The following is a 21,570-nucleotide window of genomic DNA, read 5'->3' as shown; positions in this document are numbered from 1 at the left end:
GACCAAAAGTCAAATTAAAAGAAATGGTCCAGAGCATTCTCAGTAGCTTCTCAACAACATTTCAGCAAAGGGATGAGGCACAAGCTCCTAAAATGGTGCCTCTAATGAGTGCACATTGCTCCACTGACTAGAAGAAGCTCTTGAACTAACTTCTCTTGGAAAAGAGAAATCAATGAGCGCTCTTACTATTAAGTCCAATACATTGAGACTTCCTCAGTGGATCAGATCTTTGTGTTGTCCAACCCTTTGAACTATTGAAATGCAGTGCTGGATTGTGGAGGACAGGTTTCAGTAAAATTCAGTTGCTCAGCCCACTGCCCAGAGATTGTAGGAAAGGATGTGAGCCCTTGTGACATATAACATTCCTGAACTGTGAGAAAATGGATTAGAATCCATAAGGCCTTTGTCTTCTAAAAAATGATGGTATTAGGGGCACAATATAGACTGAAAAAAAGTCCAAAAAGAGAGTCATGGGATATTACCATGTGAGATGGGAAACCTGCTAAAGGATACGTAAATGTTTGTCATTTTGCTATGATTCAATAGAATGGAAGGCATATTTCCTCTCTCCACTGATAACCGAATCAATGTATTGAATATCGATTAAGTACGAAATGTTAGTTCTTTTCACAATAACATTTACTTGCATTGACTTTAATGTTATACATTTCGGATGATGTTACTCTTCTTTAACTGTTTGAAAAAAGGTTACCTTCTCCTTTCAAGTACCTCTCCATGAAATGTGAAAAATTTGGGGACGGTGTAAGTGATGGCAATTTCTTTTCATGATGATAAAATGAAGTCATCACATCTTTAGGATTTCTGATTATGTAGATTACCTGTAATAACACAATTTAGGAACAGAAATTAAGGTAACTGCAACAAAAGTTAGTTCTCTTGGCAATAACTAGTTAATTTAAGGCTTGGGCCCCCCCTTTTTGATATATCAGTTATTGTGTCTTTTCCTGGAGTAACTGACTTTAAACAGTATACAGAGCTTGTGTGACTTCATGACATTCCAAACACCATGACATTCCAAGCCACAGGCTTGCACAATACCACACATCTCCCTTTTTATAAAACAGAGAATAATGTAAAGTACATAACAAAGTGGCTGTCAAAGTTAAATAAAGCAAATTCCCTTTTAAAACAATTTCAGCAATTCCCTTTTAAAATCATTTCAGCAATTATAACCCATTGTACCCATTGATGGAGCAAGGTCTCATGAAAAAGAGACTTGCTTAGAAGCAATCTTCTCATGTAACCACTAACCCCAAACTAAATTTGTATTGTGGAAATAAGATGCATTACACAACATTTATGAATAAGAACTATGCTTGCCTATGTGTCTTATTAACCAGTAACTCGAGTGTGATTTTAAGATGGCCGCTAACCGAAAATCTTTAGTTCGCATGCGTCCACTGCATCTACGTAGTATGGCGTATCTTTTGCTTGGAGGGAACTTTCTGCATTTGTGCAGTAGCTAACAAAAGGCCTCTCGGAACTCACATGCTTGCCACCTGCTTGCTGAAAAACTAAGCACAGCTATTCAACTAATGCTAATGCGGGAAGAGTAATAAGAAGTAAATGGGATTAGAGTAGAGATAGGTGGTATACAGTGAAACCATTTATTTTTGATTTTAACATTTGTCTTTTTGACTCTTCCAATAGTGCTATTTCTGGGCCTAGAAACATGAACCACAGTCTATTCCCTCACGTTCTACCGCACATGCGTAGTGAAATCAAGCTAGAAGACGCGATGTCAACTTGAACCTTGTCCAAGGTTTCTAGTAGTTACTTTTCAAGAGAACCGGAATGACCGTCCACTGAAATATAGAGGAACTACAGTTTTTTCTCTAATATGTGACAATTACAATGTGAATACGGGTGGGAATAAAGCGTGATGTATAAAATGTGAGGGGTGGGATTTAAATCAAAGAACTGAAAGAAAATAATGAGAAATAAGCATGATGTGATGATCACCTCCCCTTGCCTGTCCAATCATAATTAGTATTTTCATAAGTTTGAAACATTAATGGGAGGTACTAGCATACTGAAAGGTATAATTCAGGTAGTTTAGTTAGTTAGTTATGAAGATCCGGACGGAGATGCTCAAGTCCAGACCGGGATGCTGTCAGAGTGACGAGTGATGCTGAAGAAAAACCGAATTACTGAGCCAATTATCTTAAGCAAATTAATTTAGAAGAAGATCACGGAACAATATCAAGGAGGAAGAGAGTGTCACAGAGGGGTGCTACGCAAGCATCGGTGATAGAGACGTTGTCTGTCCTGTCCTGAATCCTGCCCTGAAGACTTTGTTCACCAGACCTTTCCTGGTGGACCCCTTCCAATTCCTAGGCCTGGGAGTTGGTTTTCACACCTTTCTTGGTCATTATAATTATATCTGTGTATGCGCTTATGTGCTGTCCCTTCATGCAGTGTCATTGCAGTGCGTAAATTAATGCATTTTGATTGATTATTTGAATCTTCCTTCCTGTGAGAAGACAGAGTTGGTTCTGTACTGTGTAAGAAGTTCACATGAAATAATTTGAGAGAAAATTTAAAATACATCCTGACTTTGAAATCTTAGGTCATTTCACCATCAACTAGTTCCAAATAATGGTCCATTGACCAGAGGAAAGAACTCTTTGATAAGTGAAAGATTAGTTAGGGACTAGAGATAACTAATCTAGAGAATTACAAAACATGACCCCAGCTGTTATTGCCAGTGTGTTGTGAATGAATGTATGGGGCCAGGTGAGTATGTGGTGTTAGATTACCTGTTGCTGGTAACCCGCTGGATCACTATACCACCCCAATAGGAAAACGAAAGAAAAAAGAGAAAGAAAGAGAAGAAGAAAAGAAAGCATCAAAGCAATTAATGCAAAACCAAATCATTCCACTTCTTTGGCCGTGCAGGAGTGCGAACACTTCTTCTGATAGTTTGTGTCAACATATTACTCTTTTAAAATTTCTTGGTTTGATTAGGCAAAGAAAAACACTGAGGAAAACATTTCTTGTTATCACCAGACATGGCAAGGTTATGAGGAACTAAAGCAACATGAGAATTGCCCCACCAGTTCCTGTCAGAGAGTTCCCTGAATTCTTCCCTAGTTCACAAACCTAAACAGGAATTTAGATAAACTTTTACCAACAAGCACAGGATTTTTCACGCGTACCCAGTCACCTACTTTTAGTCTACACTCTTTCCTTAACCCTGGATTTGCATTAACAGTTCTCCTTAAATTGACAAGATTTGAATTGATTTTAGCTGATTTCTACCATTTATCGGCACTCCCAAACTTCGGTAACATTTTTGTAGTCTAAAAGGATAACGTTCTGTGGCAGCTTCCCCACCTCTCATCAAGTCAAAAGGGTACTTGCCAGTTACTGAATGCGGTGTAGTGCGGTGAGTCTTGAATGGACTTGGCAACACATAGATTGCTTTTAATAGAAGATTGTATGCATTCTACTCGTACTTTGTTAAAGCGTTCAACTTTCCTGGTATTTTGAGGATGGTAAAGAAGTGCCCTCAAATGTTTTATGGCACAATTTTCTAAGAAATAGGACATTTCAGTTGAAGTAAACTGAACCCCATTGTCAGAAAGGATCTCACCAGGGAGACCTTCTCTTGAAAATACTCTCTGGAAAGATTCAATTACTTTTTTGGTGGTGGGATCAGAGACTGGTTCAATTTCAACCCACCTAAAAAGATGATCTACAATGACAATGAAATATCTTAGCAGTTAGATAAGATTTGATAAGACCCACAAAGTCTACGCCAATGCGCTGCCATGCTCTCTTAGGACAAAAACTGACCCACTCTACTTGGGGTTCCGTAATTAATACCTTGTCACTAAGAGTACATTTGGCACAATTGGGTACAAATTTCTCGACCTCAATGTCCATGCGAGGCCACCAGAACCTTTCTCTGATCTTCCTCTTTGTCAAAGTGGAGTCTAAATGACCACCATGTGCTAAACCTATCAAGCGTTCTCGAAAAAAGGAAGGTGCAACTAGTTTCTCTCCATGTACTAAAATACCACCCTCTAAAGACAACTCATCTAAAACGTTCCAAAACATCTGTAGTTCAGGTTGCAGTAGAGTCTCTTTCGGCCAACCAAGTTCACAAAAGCAACAACCTTACTAAGAACACAGTCAGATTCAATGGCAGAAAGCCAATCTTTCTCACAAATGGTAGCATCCCCTATATAAACAATGAAACACTCCTGAATTTCTGTTTCCCATTCAAGATTCTCAGGTTCTTTAATGGGGAGCCTAGACAAGCAGTCTGCACAAACGTTTTTCCCACCAGGTATATACTCAATAGAAAAAGTGAACTCTAAAGGTTTTGCTGCTAATCTTGAGATTCTGGCAGTGGTGATCTTTTTGCCAGAGTATGTTTACCATGGGACAGTGATCCTGCCCCATACATATGCTTTACATTTTTTGACACTCCAAACACAAGCTAAAAGCTCTTTTTCGATTAAATAATACTTGAGTTCAGCAGGTCTAAGTGTCCGAGATGTGAATCCTACGGTAAACTCATGCCTATTATCAACTTGAGTAAGGACAGACCCAAGACCATATTCACAAGCATCCACAGTCACCACAATGGTTCTGCCCTCAAGAAAAGGCTGTAGAGCAGGAACATTCACAATTTTCTCTTTGATAATTTTGAAAAAATGTTCACAGGAATCTGACCAGACAAACTCTGCAGTTTTCTTTAAAAGAGGCCTGAAACATTTTGTCAGGTTGGCAAAATTCTTTTAAAACTTACACACATGCCCAAAAAGGAAAGTAACTGTTCTTTATTTTTGGAGCAGGAGCATCTACAATGCTTTTTACAAGGCATGACTTGGGTTTCACTCCTTGATCAGAAAAGAGATGACCTAAGTACTCAATCTCGGCTGTGAAGATACACTTGTCTTTCCTCAAGGGAGCACCTATGGATTCAAGTATGTTAAAGACTTTTGTTATTAAAACATCATGTTCAAATTCACTTTTAGTGAATAGTAAAATATCATCTTGAAAGACAGCCACCTGTGAGATGCCATGAAACATTTCAAACATCAATCTTTGAAAGACTACTGCTGCTGAGGCTATGCCAAAAGGCATCCTGCAGAACTGGAATATGCCTTCTAGTGGGACAAAGGCAGTTAGATGACAGGAGGCTTTGTCTAATTTGACCTGGTGATAAGCTGATCGAAGGTCCAGTTTGGTGAAACAGCTAGACTGACCAATTTTTGTTATAAGATCTTATATCCTAGGCAAGGGAAAAGTGTCCACCCAGATAGCCCCATTGACACTTCTTAAGTCCACACACATCCTAAGTTCACCTGTTTTCTTCTTGGGTAAAACTATGGGAGATAGCCATAAAGTGCCCTCAACTTTCTCAATGATACCTGGCACACACATGTCAGACAACATATCAAACAGTTCTTTTCTGACACTTGAGGGAATGTTACATAACTTGTGTTTGACAGATACTACATCTCATTTGACTTTTTCAGAATAGACAAAGTCAGTAATTTTCCCTAACTTATCTTGATAAACTTTTGGGAATTTACTTTCCTAGTCATTGCCAACATTAGTAACACACTTAATGTCATGCTTGCCGCAGATAGTGGTATCAGTATTCACCAAGTTCTGCTTTTCAATGGTAATGGGTTTCCTAGAACCAGGTCTAATGGTTAGATTGAACTCAGCTTGATGCACAAGACCTTAAACATTAATGCTTTTCCGTGCAACATAAACGTTTCCATTAATAGAAGAGTGAAACAATTTGGAAGACCAAAAATAACCAACGAGATGCACTTTACTGCCTTTAAAAGCCACTGTCATAATTTCTAGAGGCAGTAAAGATTGTGTACTCCAAAACTGTGTGTACTTAGTATGATCTATAATGGTAATATGAGCTCCAGTGTCTACTAAAAGTTTAATGGGAATTCCACTGATCCAAACTTCATTTCTGGATTGGCAACCAAAGAAAATTAGTCTTGTTTCACACATCTCACACCAAGTAATAACTCTTTGAGTGTGTCATCATTGTCGTTGTCATCAACATCGTGATCTTCACTGACAACACAGCGAACAGGGTTGTTATACCTACCACCCCTGCAAACTTTTAAAAAATGGCCCGTTTTCCAATATTTTTTGCATTGTTTCCTATGTGCAGGACTATGTTTGAAAGTGGAAACGTGATTGGGTGACCCACATCTAAAGCAACTAACCTTCTGTGTTTGTAACGTTTGGGGGTTGGGTTTAAAAGAGTTCTTGTTCTTTTGATATTTACATTAGAAATGGGTTTGTTAAAACTGCCCCTGAAATGTTTTGTTGAGAGATTCCTCTAAAAATTTCACATCTTGGCATGAACCCTCAATGCTCTTGGCTATATCAATAGTTTTGTCTAAGGATGGATTTTTACAAGTGAGGAGACGTTCTTGAATTATTTTAGAACTACATCTAACTACAAGCTGATCTTTGATTAACTGTGAGGTGAACTCTTCAAATTCACAAGTTGCAGCTAATACCTTCAGAGCAGTAACATATGTGCCAATACTCTCTGAAGGTTTTTGTACTCTTGTAAAAAACCTATGAACAACAAGCTTTTTTGACTTGGTAAAATATTATTCAAGTTGAGCAATAGCAATGTCAAATTCATCAAGTTCAGACTCATCTAAGTCTTCATAATCAGGTAAATTGTCAAATATAGTTTGCCCTACAACTCCTAAAAGGTAATACGTTAGACCTGTTTTCCTATCTTGTTTAAGTTTTGTGTGATCAATTACTACAAAACATGCCATGAAGGAGCAAATCCACAGGTTGCATTCTAAAGGAGGTTCACCAGGTTCTTGCAGGAATAGTGCAGGTGGTGAAATGCTTTGCATTGCTTTTGATTCTGACCACTGAACGTTGATGAAATGGTGCGAAGTGTGCAAATTACTGGGTGGATCTGCTCAAAGCGTGCAGATCGCTGACGAAGACAAACTCTGTGAAGAGTGTGCAGATCACTGAAAAGTAGGTTTGCAAGTTGCACTTTATATGAAGTGTTAAAATTGTTGCAGTGTAAATCTGCTCAAAGCGTGCAGATCACTGAAAAGGCTGTACATTTTAAAAAAGTGTGCAAATCACTGAAAATTGGATCTGCGGAAAGTGAAGACTCTAAAAAAACTTACACAGAGAAATCTAGATACAAAGATTGCAAATCTCTGATTAACAGACTTGCACCAATGTCGAATATAGAGTGTGCAGAACTGCTAAAGTCCACTGTAGGCAGTATTGTAAAATTCAACTCTATTGTTGAGACAGGAAACGCAGGAAGAGCACAGATGAGATAATTACTCTGGAGATCGTGGAGCTACTGCGCCTGGCCAGATGGAAAAGGTAAGCTCCAGATAGATTTATTCATGTGTAATGGCAGAAGCGATCGTATTACACAAAGAACGAGCTAGGTTGTCATTGGTTTACTGATATTTGTAGCCTCAACAGTTTAGGGACGCTTGTGTAGTGAGGTGCTCGTGCTGGAAGGCCGCGTTGCCTTCTCACAGTCAGCTTTAGCATGTGCAAGATTTTGAAATGAGCGGTCACTAGGCAACAATGCGATGCTCAAGCTCGACACAAAAAGTCAATGAGAAGATTTTTTTTTTCTTTTCGAATCTTCGACACGTGGAAGATAAAGACTCTCACCTTCAGTGTCCACTTACGATTGAAACACATTTTTTAAGCAGTTGACGGTGTATTGGGTAGATTGCTCCTTGGCATTTTCTTCCAAATGGTTACAAGGATACAAGGATAGTTGGTCCAAACAAATCCCAAATTGTTGCCAGTTTTGTAGTAATGACACTACGCAGTCTGTAGTTACATATGTAAGTTTAATCTTTGAATACATCCGTCCATGAAGGGGCTCTGGAACAACTGACTACAAGCAGAATACAGAGCTTCAGTGACTTTATGACATTCCAAACCCCATGACATTCCAAGCCACAGGCTTGCACAATACCGCTGTTTATCTGATTGCCAGGAAAGAAGGTTGTATGTGAATCACCAATAAAGGAGAATTGGGAGATGACTGTCTCATTAAAAGCAATTGCCTTTCTATAATCCTGCGACAAAATGCATGTGAAGCCATAGCATATTCTTACTTAGACACACACTTAAACACACCATTAAAATGAGATTGTGTTAAAGCCCATTTATTGTTGTACCTCCCCACTACTGAAACAATGCTTCTTATACCAACTGTCACAGTGTTGATATACTCCTCTCTACAGGTACGTGATACATGTCAATGTAAGACAGCCTAGTTCAAGCAACATAAACACACAAATGATGTCCTAGGTGGCATGCTTCAACATTGGGCTTCTCCTCACAAACGTGGGAAACCACCAATGTGGGCTCCACCCTGAAAGTACTGGGGAACTTATATTTGGTGCAAAGAAGGTTGGGAGCTCAGTGTGCTGGTGTGGGGGAAATTCTTAAGTATAGAAGAGAGGGGAACTGTCAAAACTTCCTTCTAGTGAACCCTGGACCTTCATTGAAGTCCCCAGTGGGTAGAGCTAAAATAATCAAGGAAAAAAGTGATACTCTTTGTGACGAGGGGCACAATGATGAAGCATGCCACCTGTGAGTGCCTATCCATTAAAAGTGAACTTTCTATCTCAGTCTCATATGAGGCCTACTGTTTGTTATACACTCTGGGCAATATTTGGATTTTTGATTGTATTGATGGAGGAGGATAGGCTCTGGTAGTACCTCCCATTCACCATTATTGTTATTAGATAGCCTTTTTCAAGCGGCAGGGGATGAAAGAAGCAGCAGGCCAATCCTAGTAGAATATGAAAAATATCTCGGTCATCAGTGACTATATCTCACCAATCCCTGGCTACTTTACAGGTTTTTGCTGTTCTGCCTCCATCTGCCAAGATGTGTTATATTTTGTACTTGCTTCAGAGAGGTGTTGAGGCCCATACGATCACATTTATTTTAAGTTGGTGTAGAAGAAGGATTTGTAATTGTTCACACATTTGCATCCTTCTTTTCGAACCCTACTTAGAAGTAAACTTCTTTCTTCAGCTTTTTGACTTGTCATTTCACTGTAATATATTTATTTTTGGTTTCCATATCCATAGTTACTAACCTCTGGCAGGAATGATTAGCATCGGCTACTTCTACCCTTTTGGGGGCACTCTTTTTGTATGTCCTTTCTTTGTCTGAGTCTGTATGGTGAGGTTAATCCTTCGATTTCTCTGCCCAATCTCTTTTGAGTCTTTTCATGGAATCTATAATGTTTGATCACTCAAGCACAAAAGAGATGTACGCTTCAAGTAAGAAGGGCCACAATTTCAACAATTTGCCTCTTTGTTGTGCATACAAAATCTGTCTCCATCCCAGAACTGCCCTTCCTCTTATTGTCCTCAAATCTTCTTGCTTGCCCCTTTTTCTCACCTGGGCATTTCCAGTTTCCAGCAGGTGGTTTGCTGTACCATTCAGATCTGATGTCCTGACTTGTTACTTGGCTGCTTGACACTAAACCCCTGGGCTAAAGAACAAAAAAGGCAAGGGCTAAAGAAAAAAAAGACAAGGAAGAAGACAGAGAGAGGAGATGAGAAATACAAAATGAGTAATAGAAGACATGGAAAATAGGAGAAGGGAAATATATGCACCAACTTTCTCTCTACCACTTGATGATCATGTTACGTATACATTTCTCCTTAGTCAGTCTCACAGCTTTCTTGGGGAATTGCTGGATCCTGGTGGTTAATTGTCTTCTATTCTTACTCTGCTGTGTGTTCTTGTTAGATTCCATGTCACCTGAACTTTCAGGGATTTGCCTTTCCATGGACTGAAGCTATGTCTTGAAAGTGGCATGTTCCGACTAATTTGTCAGTCCCTTACCCGTGTAATCACCATGGATCCTTTTTAGGCCTCTACTTGTATTGGTTTATTGGTATATAAGGCATGAACCCTCTTTGCTAACACCCACCGTTTTGATGTTTGGGAATGTGCTTGCCTCTGAGAATCAGCCTATTACTTCATCTTCTGCTTGGCTTGATGACCTCTTCTGCACACAGCTTGATCTTTCATTTTCCTCTGAGTTGTCTCAGGTTTACAGATCAGTAGTGACATGCAAACCACCGAACCAAATAACTGTGTTGTTGGGCACTGTCCTGCAGTGTAATATGGAGTGTTTGAGTAGTCTCTCAGTATGGTGTTCAGTTTCTGTTGCGTTGGCATGTGGTTAAATATATCTTATTGGAGCAACGTCTTATGGTTGGCATGAACCATTCGACCATTCAATTCACTTGCAGCAATAACGTGATCTTCCTGTTTCTAGTTTAGGTGTGTTCTGCTCATAGAGAAATCTTGATTTTTGACAGGCAGGCCATAATTAATATTTCTCAACATCTGGAAATTACCATGCTGCAAAGATTTCTTCCAGATTTCAGTGATTCAAAAATAGTGGTGAGAATGCACAAAGCACTTTTTGGGAGAGAAAACCTTTGCAGTGGGGGCTTGTACCCTATAGACAGCTTGGCACTGGTGATGCTCAATATGTCTCTTTGACCAGCTGATCTACATCAGGAAACTATAAATTCTTTAGAGAGAATGACGTGATCACCACCAGTTCTCTGTGCTCCTCATGGATAGATGAATAAATGTGTCTCCTAAGCACCACACAAATTACAATTTGCCTGTCTTTTAGTATTAGTAGGATGTTGAAAGCTCTCGCTGTAAGTTCACTGTTTAATTGTTGGAATTCTCTCATGTTCTACACTTCTACCTCAGCTGGCATGTCATCTTGGTGGTGCCACTGGTTTCTTACTAGTCTTTATTTGACCTCCATCGAGGTTGGAGAGTGGCCTCTTGTATGCTCCGGAGAAGTACAAACTGTGGTACTGTCTGATCCACAAGGAACTTGATGTAATCTTCTACCGTTGAATTGCTCATCTTTCATGTTGGTAGTGGATGTCCTCAACATTTGATGCATAGCAGCATCTTGGTTCATGGTTTTCCAAAACTGGTTGTGAATACATGATGGTCTGTTAATATGATGAAGAATTTACCATAATAAAATAAAGTGAGTGTTCACACACCCATAAAGTTGGACAGGTTTTCTTTTTCTGGTTGAGAATTTGCTCCCGCCATGTCCAACAGGTTTCTGATGGCAGGTGGAAATTTGATGGCAATCATCTCTTTTTTCATGATGTACCATTATGATCCTTAGACGTACTGTGCTGATACCAACAGGGATTTCCATGCACAGCGCTTGATTAAAGTAGACTATGGTGATAGCACTACTGATTTTCTCTTGAATTCCTGGAAATCCTGTTTAAATTCTCAGATCCATACAATTTGGCATCCCTGTTTAGTGGTTTTCAACAAGCACTGCTAATAGTGGTTTAGCCCCAGGTATATTTTGAATATGAACTTTGCTGACGTCTGTGGAGTATTGTGTTGGAGTGAGACTTTGTCTGGATCTGGGTGCATGCTCCAGTCAGGGAAGACATGTACAAAGCATTTTAGCTGGTTGCTGTGTAATTGACACTTTTTAACGTTGCAGTGTTTCACTTAGCTTTCGAAAGGTCTGTCCGAGGTTCCAAATAGAAGAATGTCACCACCATAACTTAGTTTGTTGACAATGGGTCTGATCACTCTAATAATAGAACCCTGGAAAATCTCAGCTACTGAGGATACTCCAAGGCTTATTCTATATACTTAAACATCCAAGGTGGGGGGGCGTGGCCAAGATGGCGACGGAGTGAGACGTCTTTTCGAGTCCCTCCGGCGCCAAGCCCAGCTCAGCTTTGTTTCAGCATCGGAAGCGGCCTGCTTCTCGACCATTTGGGACCTGCTGTGACCCCTGTTGTTGAGGGGTCCGGTCCGGAGTCTCGAGTGCGAGCCGCGGAGGCCCGAGGGTGGACTTAGCCGCGGCGGCAGACTGCGGCCTTGCAATCCCCGACCTGGAGTAGAGGGGAGAGCCGGACTTCCGGTCCGCGGCGGCGCGGAGCAGGCATTGACGGAGGCTGGACGGGGACGACACTCCTGGCCCTCGGTACGCTACGCGAAGCCCCTACGCCCCACCGGTGAGCGGCGACCGGCGAGAGAGCGCTGGCGGGGAGGATCGGCGGGACCTGGTGTGTGCGGCGGCCTCGCTGCTTCCCCTACCCCCGGCCCCGCTTCGACAAGCTTGGCGGAGCGGCACGGCAGAGATCTCCCCACCTGCCTCTGCCTCTAAGGTGAGCCCCGAAGCGGAGTGGTGGGCGCCGGCGGACCGCTCAGGACTGGAGGAGGCCTTGAAGAGGGCTCCGGAGCCCTTGCGGCTCGCGGTCTCGTGATCCCTGGCCCTGGGAGCTTGGCGGGCTCGGGCTCCGGGCACAGCAGGAGGGGGTAGGAGACACTGAGGAGGGGCCGCGATGGAGGGGACTACTGGCCTTTGGGCTCGCGCCTACCCCCCGCCGACCTGGGGAGCTGCTCCGGGCACCGGAGGAGAGTGGCTGTGCACCGTGACCGGAGAGTGGAGGCCGCAGAGGAGGACCGGCAGCCGACAGGGGCCCTAGCAACGGCGCAATCTCTTCCCCACTACGTCCCTGAAGTGACCAGGAGGTTGGAGAGGCCCTGCTGGGGAGCAGCTCCCTGAGATCCGAGCGCCTGGGGGGGGCCCCTGGAGGGGACTCAACGCCCCCCTGCTTGCGCCACACCTGTGCACCTGCGGTGCTGGTCCGTCGCGGAGGTGACCCTTCCTTGGGGGCCCGGCTGGAGAGCACAGCAGTTCGGTGAAGTGGGAAGCGTGCGCTGCACGGCGACGACTAGCCGCGGCGGGGCCGGACATATGCCTGGGCCGTAAGTCCGGAGGGCTCCATGACCATGGGACGCTAGCAGTGGAATCGGCTGCGCAACCCCCGCAGGCGGAGTGCCAGCGGTGGACACCTGGAATACGGACTGGGGCCTGCCCTTAGGAGAGCCCCGGCCGCGGGGGGATCAGTGCAGGAACTGCTTTACCGGCACTGGTGTGGAGGAGATCTTGTGATTACCGAAGATGGGACTGCTGCCCTACCCGGGGGTGTCGCGATGTCTTCCACGCTGCGCAAAGGGAAGCCTGGGAAAGATGGCGCAGCGAAGAATTCTCAACAACCGCCGTCCCCCGGACCCAGTGTATCGCCCAAGAAATCGGACGATGAGGCCCCTGCAACCAAGGCCTTTATGACGGAACTCTTTGCCTACATTAAGGAGGACATCTCTGAACTCCGCGCCCAACTGGCATCGGACCTCCGTGAAGTGCGGAGAGACGTGGACGGCATCGGAGAGAGGGTGGCCACGTTGGAGGACCACAACTTAAGCATGGCAAACGATGTCCACCAGCTACAGCAAGATATAATTAGGCTCACGGAGCAGAACTTGGATCTCCAGTCCCATATGGAGGATCTGGAGAACCGTTCCCGCCGGAACAACATCCGCATTCGGGCGGTGCCATGGGACGGAGAAGCAGGTGACCTGCGGGGTTATGTCCAAGCTCTTTTCTTACAGGTTCTGGGCGACGATGATGTTCAGCAAATCAGAATGGACAGAGTACACAGGGTCGGTCTCCCTAGAAGGGGTGGGGGGGGGCGCCCCCGGACATCCTAGTCTGTGTACACGATTTCCAGCTAAAGGACGTATCTTACGGAAGGCACGGACCATCCCTTCATTGCAATTCAGAGAGCATCATCCACAGCTGTACCAGGACTTAGCGGCATCGACCCTCCAGAAGCGGCGGGAGTTCCGCCCAGTGACCACCTTCCTCCGGGAACGCAACATTTCCTACTCGTGGGGTCATCCTTTCCGCATTATCTTTCGGTGGGAGAACAGACTTGCGCAGATTCGATCTCTCCAGGTGGCGAAGGATCTGTTGGGGCTGGATGATGTGACTCCCTCACAGGAGGCTGGCAGCTCGCCGCCGCGAAGGCGCAGGCGTTCTTCCTCATGGCAGAGAGTGGGCCCGGTCACGAATCGTGGGCGGCCTGATCGTACGGCTAGCCTACTAGGGAGAGGGAATGCAGTGGCTTCGGTGGCCTCTGCGACTTTGGCATCGTCCCAGCAGAGCTCCGGTGCCGCTTGATCTTTGAGCCGCCAGCTGGTTGGTGCCGGAGGGGCACTTGACACCAGGTACCGTGGATTTCATTGTACTTTTGGAGAAGACACCCCGTACCGTGGCCTATGGGGTCCCACCATGGGTGCCCCATCCCCAGCCCAGGAGGACCTCTACGAACTGTTCTCCGATGGGACTGCTAAGTACACTGTTTTGGTTTTGGTTTGGGTTTGGGTTTTGGGGGGGGGGGGGCGGGAGAGACTTGGGGGCCAATTGGGGAGGGGGGCTGTTGGGGACCGGGATAGGGTTGGGCAGGGAGGTGGTGGCGTCCGGAATGAATGTGTCGTATGCTTGTTTCCCTCTGCAGGTGAGACACTTGGGATCTTGCGTATCAGGCCTCAGGATGGGACTCTTTATTGGATTGGAGTTGTCCTCATGTCTGGTCTGCTGGGTTCTAGGGGGTCCGGAATGGGCAATGGGAAGCTGGGAACAGATGGGGCCCGGAGCGATTTCTGGCTGCCTTTGGCGGGGTGGGAGAGTGGGCATAGTTTCGGTGCGGGTACACAGAGATGGTTGCTAATAGTTCTCCATGCCGCTTAGTATCGGAACATGGAACGTAAAGGGCCTCAACTCCCCTCAGAAACGCCAGAAAATTTGGAAATATATATCTGACCACCACTTGGATATTGTGGGGCTCCAAGAGACTCACCTGGCACGTAAAGATGAGCTGCGACTAAGACACAAACATTTCCCGCTCATCTATAGGTCGTCTGCATCTACCAAACATAGAGGGGTGGCACTTCTATTCCGAGCGTCCCTGCACTTCCAACCTATGGGGATCAGTTGTGACAAGGAGGGACGTTGGTTGATGGTCAAGGGGGCACTTTACTGCAGAGTTTGTACGTTTGTAGTGGTGTATGTTCCCAACTCTGGGCAGAATGCTTTTCTTCGTGATTTGTTGGATAGGGCGGGGGACTCTGTGGAGGGGCACATGGTTTTAATGGGGGATTTCAACATGGTTTGGGACAAGGATTTGGATAGCTCCCGAGCCCAGAGAGCGGACGCTGGGGTTTTCTCTACGGAAACGCAGCGTATGGTAGGTGAGCTTGGATTGATTGATACTTGGCGATTCCTGCATCCACAAGCACGAGACTATACCTTCTTTTCCCATGTTCATCATACTTATTCCCGTTTGGATCATATTTTTGTGAGCCAGGCCCTCAGGGGAGATGTCCGTGATTCTGCTTTCTTCCCGCTCTCCGTGTCAGATCATAGATTGCTGGTTCTCGGGCTCCACTGGTCGGCGGGGGGGTGACGGTGTGAGGAAATGGTACTTCCCACCTGCGCTTGTCCGGGATGATAACTCATGTAAGGAACTGCGTAAAGCTATAGGGGAGTTTTTGGCTCTCAACCCGGTTGCGGACACTTCACTTTTCAATACGTGGGATGCGTGTAAGGCGTCACTGCGGGGCACATGCCTGGGCCTCAATGCTAATCTCAATAGGTTAAGGAGGAAGGAACGGGAGGACCTGGAGGCAGAGCTAGCAATCTTAGAACAGGCGCATAAAACAAACCCGTCTAGATTGACTCTTAGACCCTTGACGGCCGTGCGGGGTAAATTGAAGGCCCACTACAACAACCGAGCAGAGTTTACTCTCCTGCGGCTTAGGCGTGTCTCCTACTCACAGGGGAATAAGGTGGGCAGGCACTTAGCCCGTCAGCTCTGGGACAAGAGGGAGAGAGATTATATTGGTGGAATTCTGGACCCAACTGGTTCGCTACAACATAGGGATGTGGATAAGGCTGGTATTTTTGGCCGCTTTTACGAGGCGCTCTATGAGGGTGACTCCCTGGATCAGGCAGCGCAGGACCATTTCCTGGTGGATCTCCCCATCCCACAAGTGTCTGAGGAGTGGAACGAGCTCTTGGCCACCCCCTTCTCTAGATCAGAGGTGTTGGACGCCATTAGAGATCTGAAGCTCCACAAGGCGCCGGGTCCTGACGGCTACACTGCCCTGTTTTACAAGACCTTTGCGGCAGAGTTATGCGATTTTTTGGTGTCCCTTTTCAACGAAATGGCGGTCACTGGGAAAACCACGGGCACCATGGCCGAGGCCGTGATCACCGTGATTCCCAAACCGGAGAAAGACCTTTCCAAATGTTCATCGTACCGCCCGATAGCACTTCTCAATGTGGACGCTAAATTGTATTCCACTATAATAGCACGCAGGCTCCAGGATTTGATGCCGGCCATCATTCACCCGGATCAATCCGGGTTTATTAAAGGCCGTCAGACGCATGACAACTGGAGGAGGGTCATACACCTTATAGAGAAGGCCACCCGGTTCCGGATCCCAGCGGTACTGGTGGGGTTGGACGCGGAAAAAGCTTTTGACCGGGTTGACTGGAGGTTCATGTTCCACACCTTGGAGGCCTTCGGCTTCTCGCACCAGTTCATCACCATGATCCGGGCGAACTACAGCAGCCCTAGCTCTAGAGTAGTGATTAATGGACATCGATCCACCAGCTTCTCGCACTCCCGGGGTACAAGGCAGAGCTGCCCCCTTTCCCCTCTCCTCTTTGCTTTGAGCATCGAACCTTTGGCCCTTGCGGTGCGCGAACGGGAGCAGATAAAGGGACTCCCCTTTTCGGGTGAACAATACAAAATCTCCCTTTTTGCGGATGACGTGTTGATGTCGGTGGGGGAGCCGGCCCATTCCTTACCACATATCCAAACTCTGCTGTCCGACTATGAGACAGTGGCCGGATTTAAGGTCAATTTTGATAAGTCGTACATCTTGAACCTGACCCTCCCTCCAGCAGAATTGGAACGGCTGGGCCCGCTCACGCCCTTGGCGTGGGCGCCTGCCTCCTTATTATATCTGGGAGTCCATCTGACCCCTTCTATAAACTCCCTATTCACAGCAAATTTCCCACCGCTGTTGGCGGCTGTGCGCAGGGAACTAGACGGGTGGAAACCGAAATATATCTCGTGGCTTGGTAGGATCCATACCATCAAGATGGTCCTCCTTCCTAGGTTTCTGTATCTCTTTCAGGCCCTCCCCATCCCCATGGAGCTGGACTTCTTCCGGCGCCTTAAGACTTTACTGCTGAAATACATCTGGCAGGGAGGCCGAGGGCGCTTATCCTTCGCAACTCTGCGGCGCCCACGGGAGGAGGGAGGAGTGGGTCTTCCTGACCTGCACCTGTACTACAAAGCTGCTCAACTGCGGGTATTAGTGGAATGGTCGCAGCAGGTTTCTGAGAAACACTGGCTGCATATGGATAGGAGTGTGGCCGGGAGATCGTTCTGGGACCTTGCCTGGAAGCCCAAGGTGGACAGGCCTAAGAACGCCTACATCAGCACGCCCACTAGCACTGTCTTGAAAGTGTGGGATACGATCACGGGGGATGAGCGATGGACAACATTTCCCTCCCCCTTCACTCCCTTACATTTCAATCCGGCCTTTCCGCCAGCGTTACGGGAGGGTCCCTTCCGACTATGGCGAGAGGGAGGGTGTCGAGCCCTTACGCACTTATTCCACGGAACGGACCTCCTTACATTCCATAACTGCATGCGTGACTACGGTCTCCCGCCTTCGGAACGCTTCCGTCATGCTCAGCTGATCCACTGGGCGACCTCGACGGGACTGAGAGATGCGGCTACCAGACCACTCTCGCTATTTGAGGCCTTTATTCTCCGGTCCTCCACGATGAAGGGGACGATCTCCTTTCTGTATAAACTCTTACTGACTACTGTGGTCTCCCCACGTCCCCGCTACATGGACCACTGGGAAACCCTCCTGGGCCGAGACATAGCCGGGGACGAATGGAAAGGTCTTTGGCGGGATATTGTAGCTCACAACCACTCGGTGGACCTGCGAGAGGCCCATCTTAAAACCATGCTCGATTAGTACCTCTACCCGTCAAAACTGCATCGCATATTCCCGGCTTCTTCGGACCGGTGTTGGAGGGGCTGTGGACTGTTGGGAGACTTCCGCCACATTTGGTGGGACTGCCCGGTCATCCGGCCGTTTTGGGCCGAAATCTTGTCCCATATCAAGGATATATTAGGATACCCAATCCCAGATTCTTTGTCCTATGTCATCCTGGGCCTTCGAGATCCGATGTTGGAACACCAAACGAAGGCGGATAAACATATTCTATGGCTCTGCCTTGGAGCGGCTAAACTTACGCTGGCCGCTGCCTGGAAGAAATCGTCGGCCCCAGCTCTGTCACTGTGGCACGCGAGACTGTGGAGACTTTTGAGCATGGAGAGAATGGCGGACATCTTCTTGGGCAACTTTAAGAACTTTATGTTTCGGTGGGGCCCCTTGGTTCGCTTTCTGTCGAGGGGCTTGCCCTCAGCGGTATGCCCGTCTGCCCTGCGTGCCCTTCACCTTTTCCAGATTTAACTTGATTGTATGATTAAGGGAATGAGACTGAAAGTATGTGTAGGCACCACCACTGGGGGAGGGGGGGTAAGGGGAGCTGGGTGGGGGGGAAGTTGGTGGGGTTGTTCATTACTTGTTGCGGCACCGCATAGCTAATGGAGGCTTTTGATTGCCCGGGGGGCTTTCGCAACATTCCGACTATAAGGGAGTGACCACCCCCTTGGGGAGGGCTGCCGTTGTGCCAAGAAGCGGCTGACTTTGATTTCCTTGCTACTCACTGGCGAGCACTGTTCTTAAGAATTGCCAAGACTGATGTCATTTGTTATCCTAAGTGCCTCTTTGTGAGCTTCTTACTGGTCCCTTCATTGGGAGATACCGCGGTTTTGCTGCTTGTTTTCTTGCTATCCTTTTCTCTCTTCCTTTTTCACTTTATGTTTGAACTGCATTAAATAAAAACTTTTACAAAAAAAAAATCCAAAGTGGGTGGTTAAGGGTGTTACATAGCTCAAGCCTTTGTTGAATTTGAGCAGGTGACATCCCTTATTCCGAATAAGTTTGGAGAATATCTTGCCACCATTTAGGAGAGTGACCATGTCACTTTTAGGCAGTTCTGAATGTCTATACCTTTCTGGGGCTGTGTTTGAAATCCACATGCCTTCCCACAAATGCACATCCTAGTCTGTTTTTCTGTTTAGGACTACCCTTAGTGGTAAAACCCACGGAGTGGACCCTCAGGAATATTCCATGATGTCAGATACAAGTAGTTCTTGAGTTTTTTTTCCACTGCTTTATGAATGAATTAATGAATGGGAATTTTTAAAGCGCGGACTAAGCCCAAGGGCATCAAGGCGCTCTGAACAGAAGAGCCTACAGGCACAGCCAGCATACATACTCACACTTGTCTTGCCGGATACAACCAGGTCTTAAGGGTCTTACGGAAGATTGAGTGAACTTCCTGGCCCGAGAGGGAAACAGGGAGAGAGTTCCACGCCTTGGCCGTGGCCTGTGAAAAGGCTCTCCCACCCCATCTCATCTTTTTGAATCTAGGAACCACGAGCACATTTTTATTAGCTGACCTGAGATTCCTAGAAGGAGCGTACCTATGGAAAATATTCTTTATGCCCACTGGGCCATGTCCATAGTATGCATTGTGGGTGAGGCATGGGGTCTTGAAAAAGACTCTACGGTCCACCGGGTGCCAGTGCAGTGAACAGAGAGCAGAAGAAGCTGAGTGACACTTGGGAAGATCCAGTACCAGCCTAACAGCGGCATTTTGTACCAGCTGAAGGCGGCGCAGCTGACCCTTGCTTATTCCCAGATAAAGGGCATTACAGTAGTCCAGCCTGGCCAATATTAGGGCCACGATTACCTTTTTGCGGGCTTCGAGTGACAGAAACTGGGACATTTTTCTTATGACTCGAATGAGTTCAAAACATGTGGCCACTGTTCTGGAGACCTGGCGAGACATGGAAAGGCCGTCATCCACCACCACTCCAAGATTTTTTCCCTGGGAGACAGGAGTGGGACAGGTACCCAGGGAACTGGGCCACCACTCGCTTGACCAGATGTCAGAGTTGTCCCCGAAGATCAAGACCTCCTTTTCTAACCATTTAATTTGAGGTAATTATGAACCATCCATGCCGATACAGTGGTCATACAGTCTTTAAAGTTTTCAGCAGAGTCCCTGATCTTTTGAGTAATAGAGACCATGATTTGCGTGTCATCCACATAGGACAGCACCTCTAGTCCAAATGATTGCACTACCCTTGCCAGGGGGCCACATAGATATTAAAGAGGGTGTGGCTCAGGGAAGAGCCCTGAGGCACTCCGTAGACAAGGGGGCAGGACTCAGAGTAAAAATCGCCCATTTTAACAGTTTGAAACCGATCACTAAGAAATGAGGCGAGAAGGTCCAGGGCCAGGCTGCCAACCCCTATCTCCTTGAGACGCTCCACCAGTCTCAGAGGGAACAGGGTGTCGAATGCGGCAGTGAGGTTGAGTAAAATAAGGAGGGTGGTGTGTCCTGCATCCACCTGAACTCGAATATTGTCCAACACATTGGTGAGAGCAGTCTCCGTGCTATGAGCCCGTCTGAACCCATGTTGGGAACCATCAAGAATCTTGTGGTCCCTCAGGTAGGCACTCAGGTGTGAGTTCAGATAGGATTCAAGGATTTTAGCAGGGAGTGGCAGCAGGGAAATTGGACGGAAGTTTTCAAGGTTTAAAGGATCTAAGGAAGGCTTTTTAAGGATGGGCCTAACCAATGCAGCCTTCCAGATCAAGGGATATTGGCCCAATGATATGGCTAGGTTCAGGACAGTCGTGAGATGCGGGGTCAAAGCCTCCTTGGCTGTTTTCATGACTTTGAGGGGACAGGGATCCAAGGGTGACCCGGATTTAATACCTTCGAGCAAGATGTCTACAGTTTCAGGTGATAACATAGGAAAGACACAGAAACTTGCCGAGGTCATATTACTGGAAGAGCTGTTCAGACGGGTTTCGGCGGAGGCATCAAGTGTCTGACTGGCATTAAGAATCTCCAACTGTTCATAGATATCGGAGATCTTGCAGCAGAAGAAGGAAGATAAGCGATCACAGAGCTCCTGTGAAGGCTCCACTTTGTCCGAGACTGTCGGAGCCGCAAGGGAGTTAAGGATATTAAAGAACTCCTTGGGAGTGGTGATATCCCCAGTGATCTTGGAGTAATATCTTTCCTTTTCCTCAATTATAGCTGCTTTATATGCCTTCAGACATTGCTTCTGAGAGTCCCTACTAGAGGGAGCCAGGTATTTCCGCCAATATCTTTCCGTCCTTCTGCACTCTTGTCTCATATTTCGAAGACGATCAGAGAACCAGGGAGTGGAGGGCGTTTTCCTGGCCGAGTAACACAATTTTTTGGGGGCAAGAGAGTCCATCGTAGCAGTAATTTTGTTAAAAAAATGTTCCCCCAGCCATTTCTATGTTATGAAGATCCGATTGATCTGTACTATGTTTACTGTACTTTGTTTATTGTACTTTTATGATCTTACGATCGAAATAAAGTTTCAAGAGATCCAATTGTTGGAAGTCAGCAAAAGCAGTGGCGACCGCTTTGTTAGTAAAAAGGGT

At 46.2% G+C, this 21,570-nt stretch overlaps 1 protein-coding gene across 1 annotated transcript in view; it reads right to left on the bottom strand.

Annotated features, from left to right (window-relative positions):
• The window catches only part of LOC144763172 (amine sulfotransferase-like), a 405,236-nt gene that overhangs the window by 137,651 nt on the left and 246,015 nt on the right, over window positions 1-21,570 (bottom strand). Inside the window, exon 5 of the mRNA XM_078648512.1 lies at window positions 713-839. Coding sequence (XP_078504638.1) covers window positions 713-839 — 127 coding nt within the window. The remainder of the gene's footprint in view (window positions 1-712; window positions 840-21,570) is intronic.

Source organism: Lissotriton helveticus, chromosome 6 (genome assembly GCF_964261635.1).
Source record: "Lissotriton helveticus chromosome 6, aLisHel1.1, whole genome shotgun sequence".
NCBI lineage: Eukaryota > Metazoa > Chordata > Amphibia > Caudata > Salamandridae > Lissotriton > Lissotriton helveticus.
Note: the sequence above shows the minus strand (reverse complement) of the source record. Positions and strands in the feature narration are given on the sequence as shown.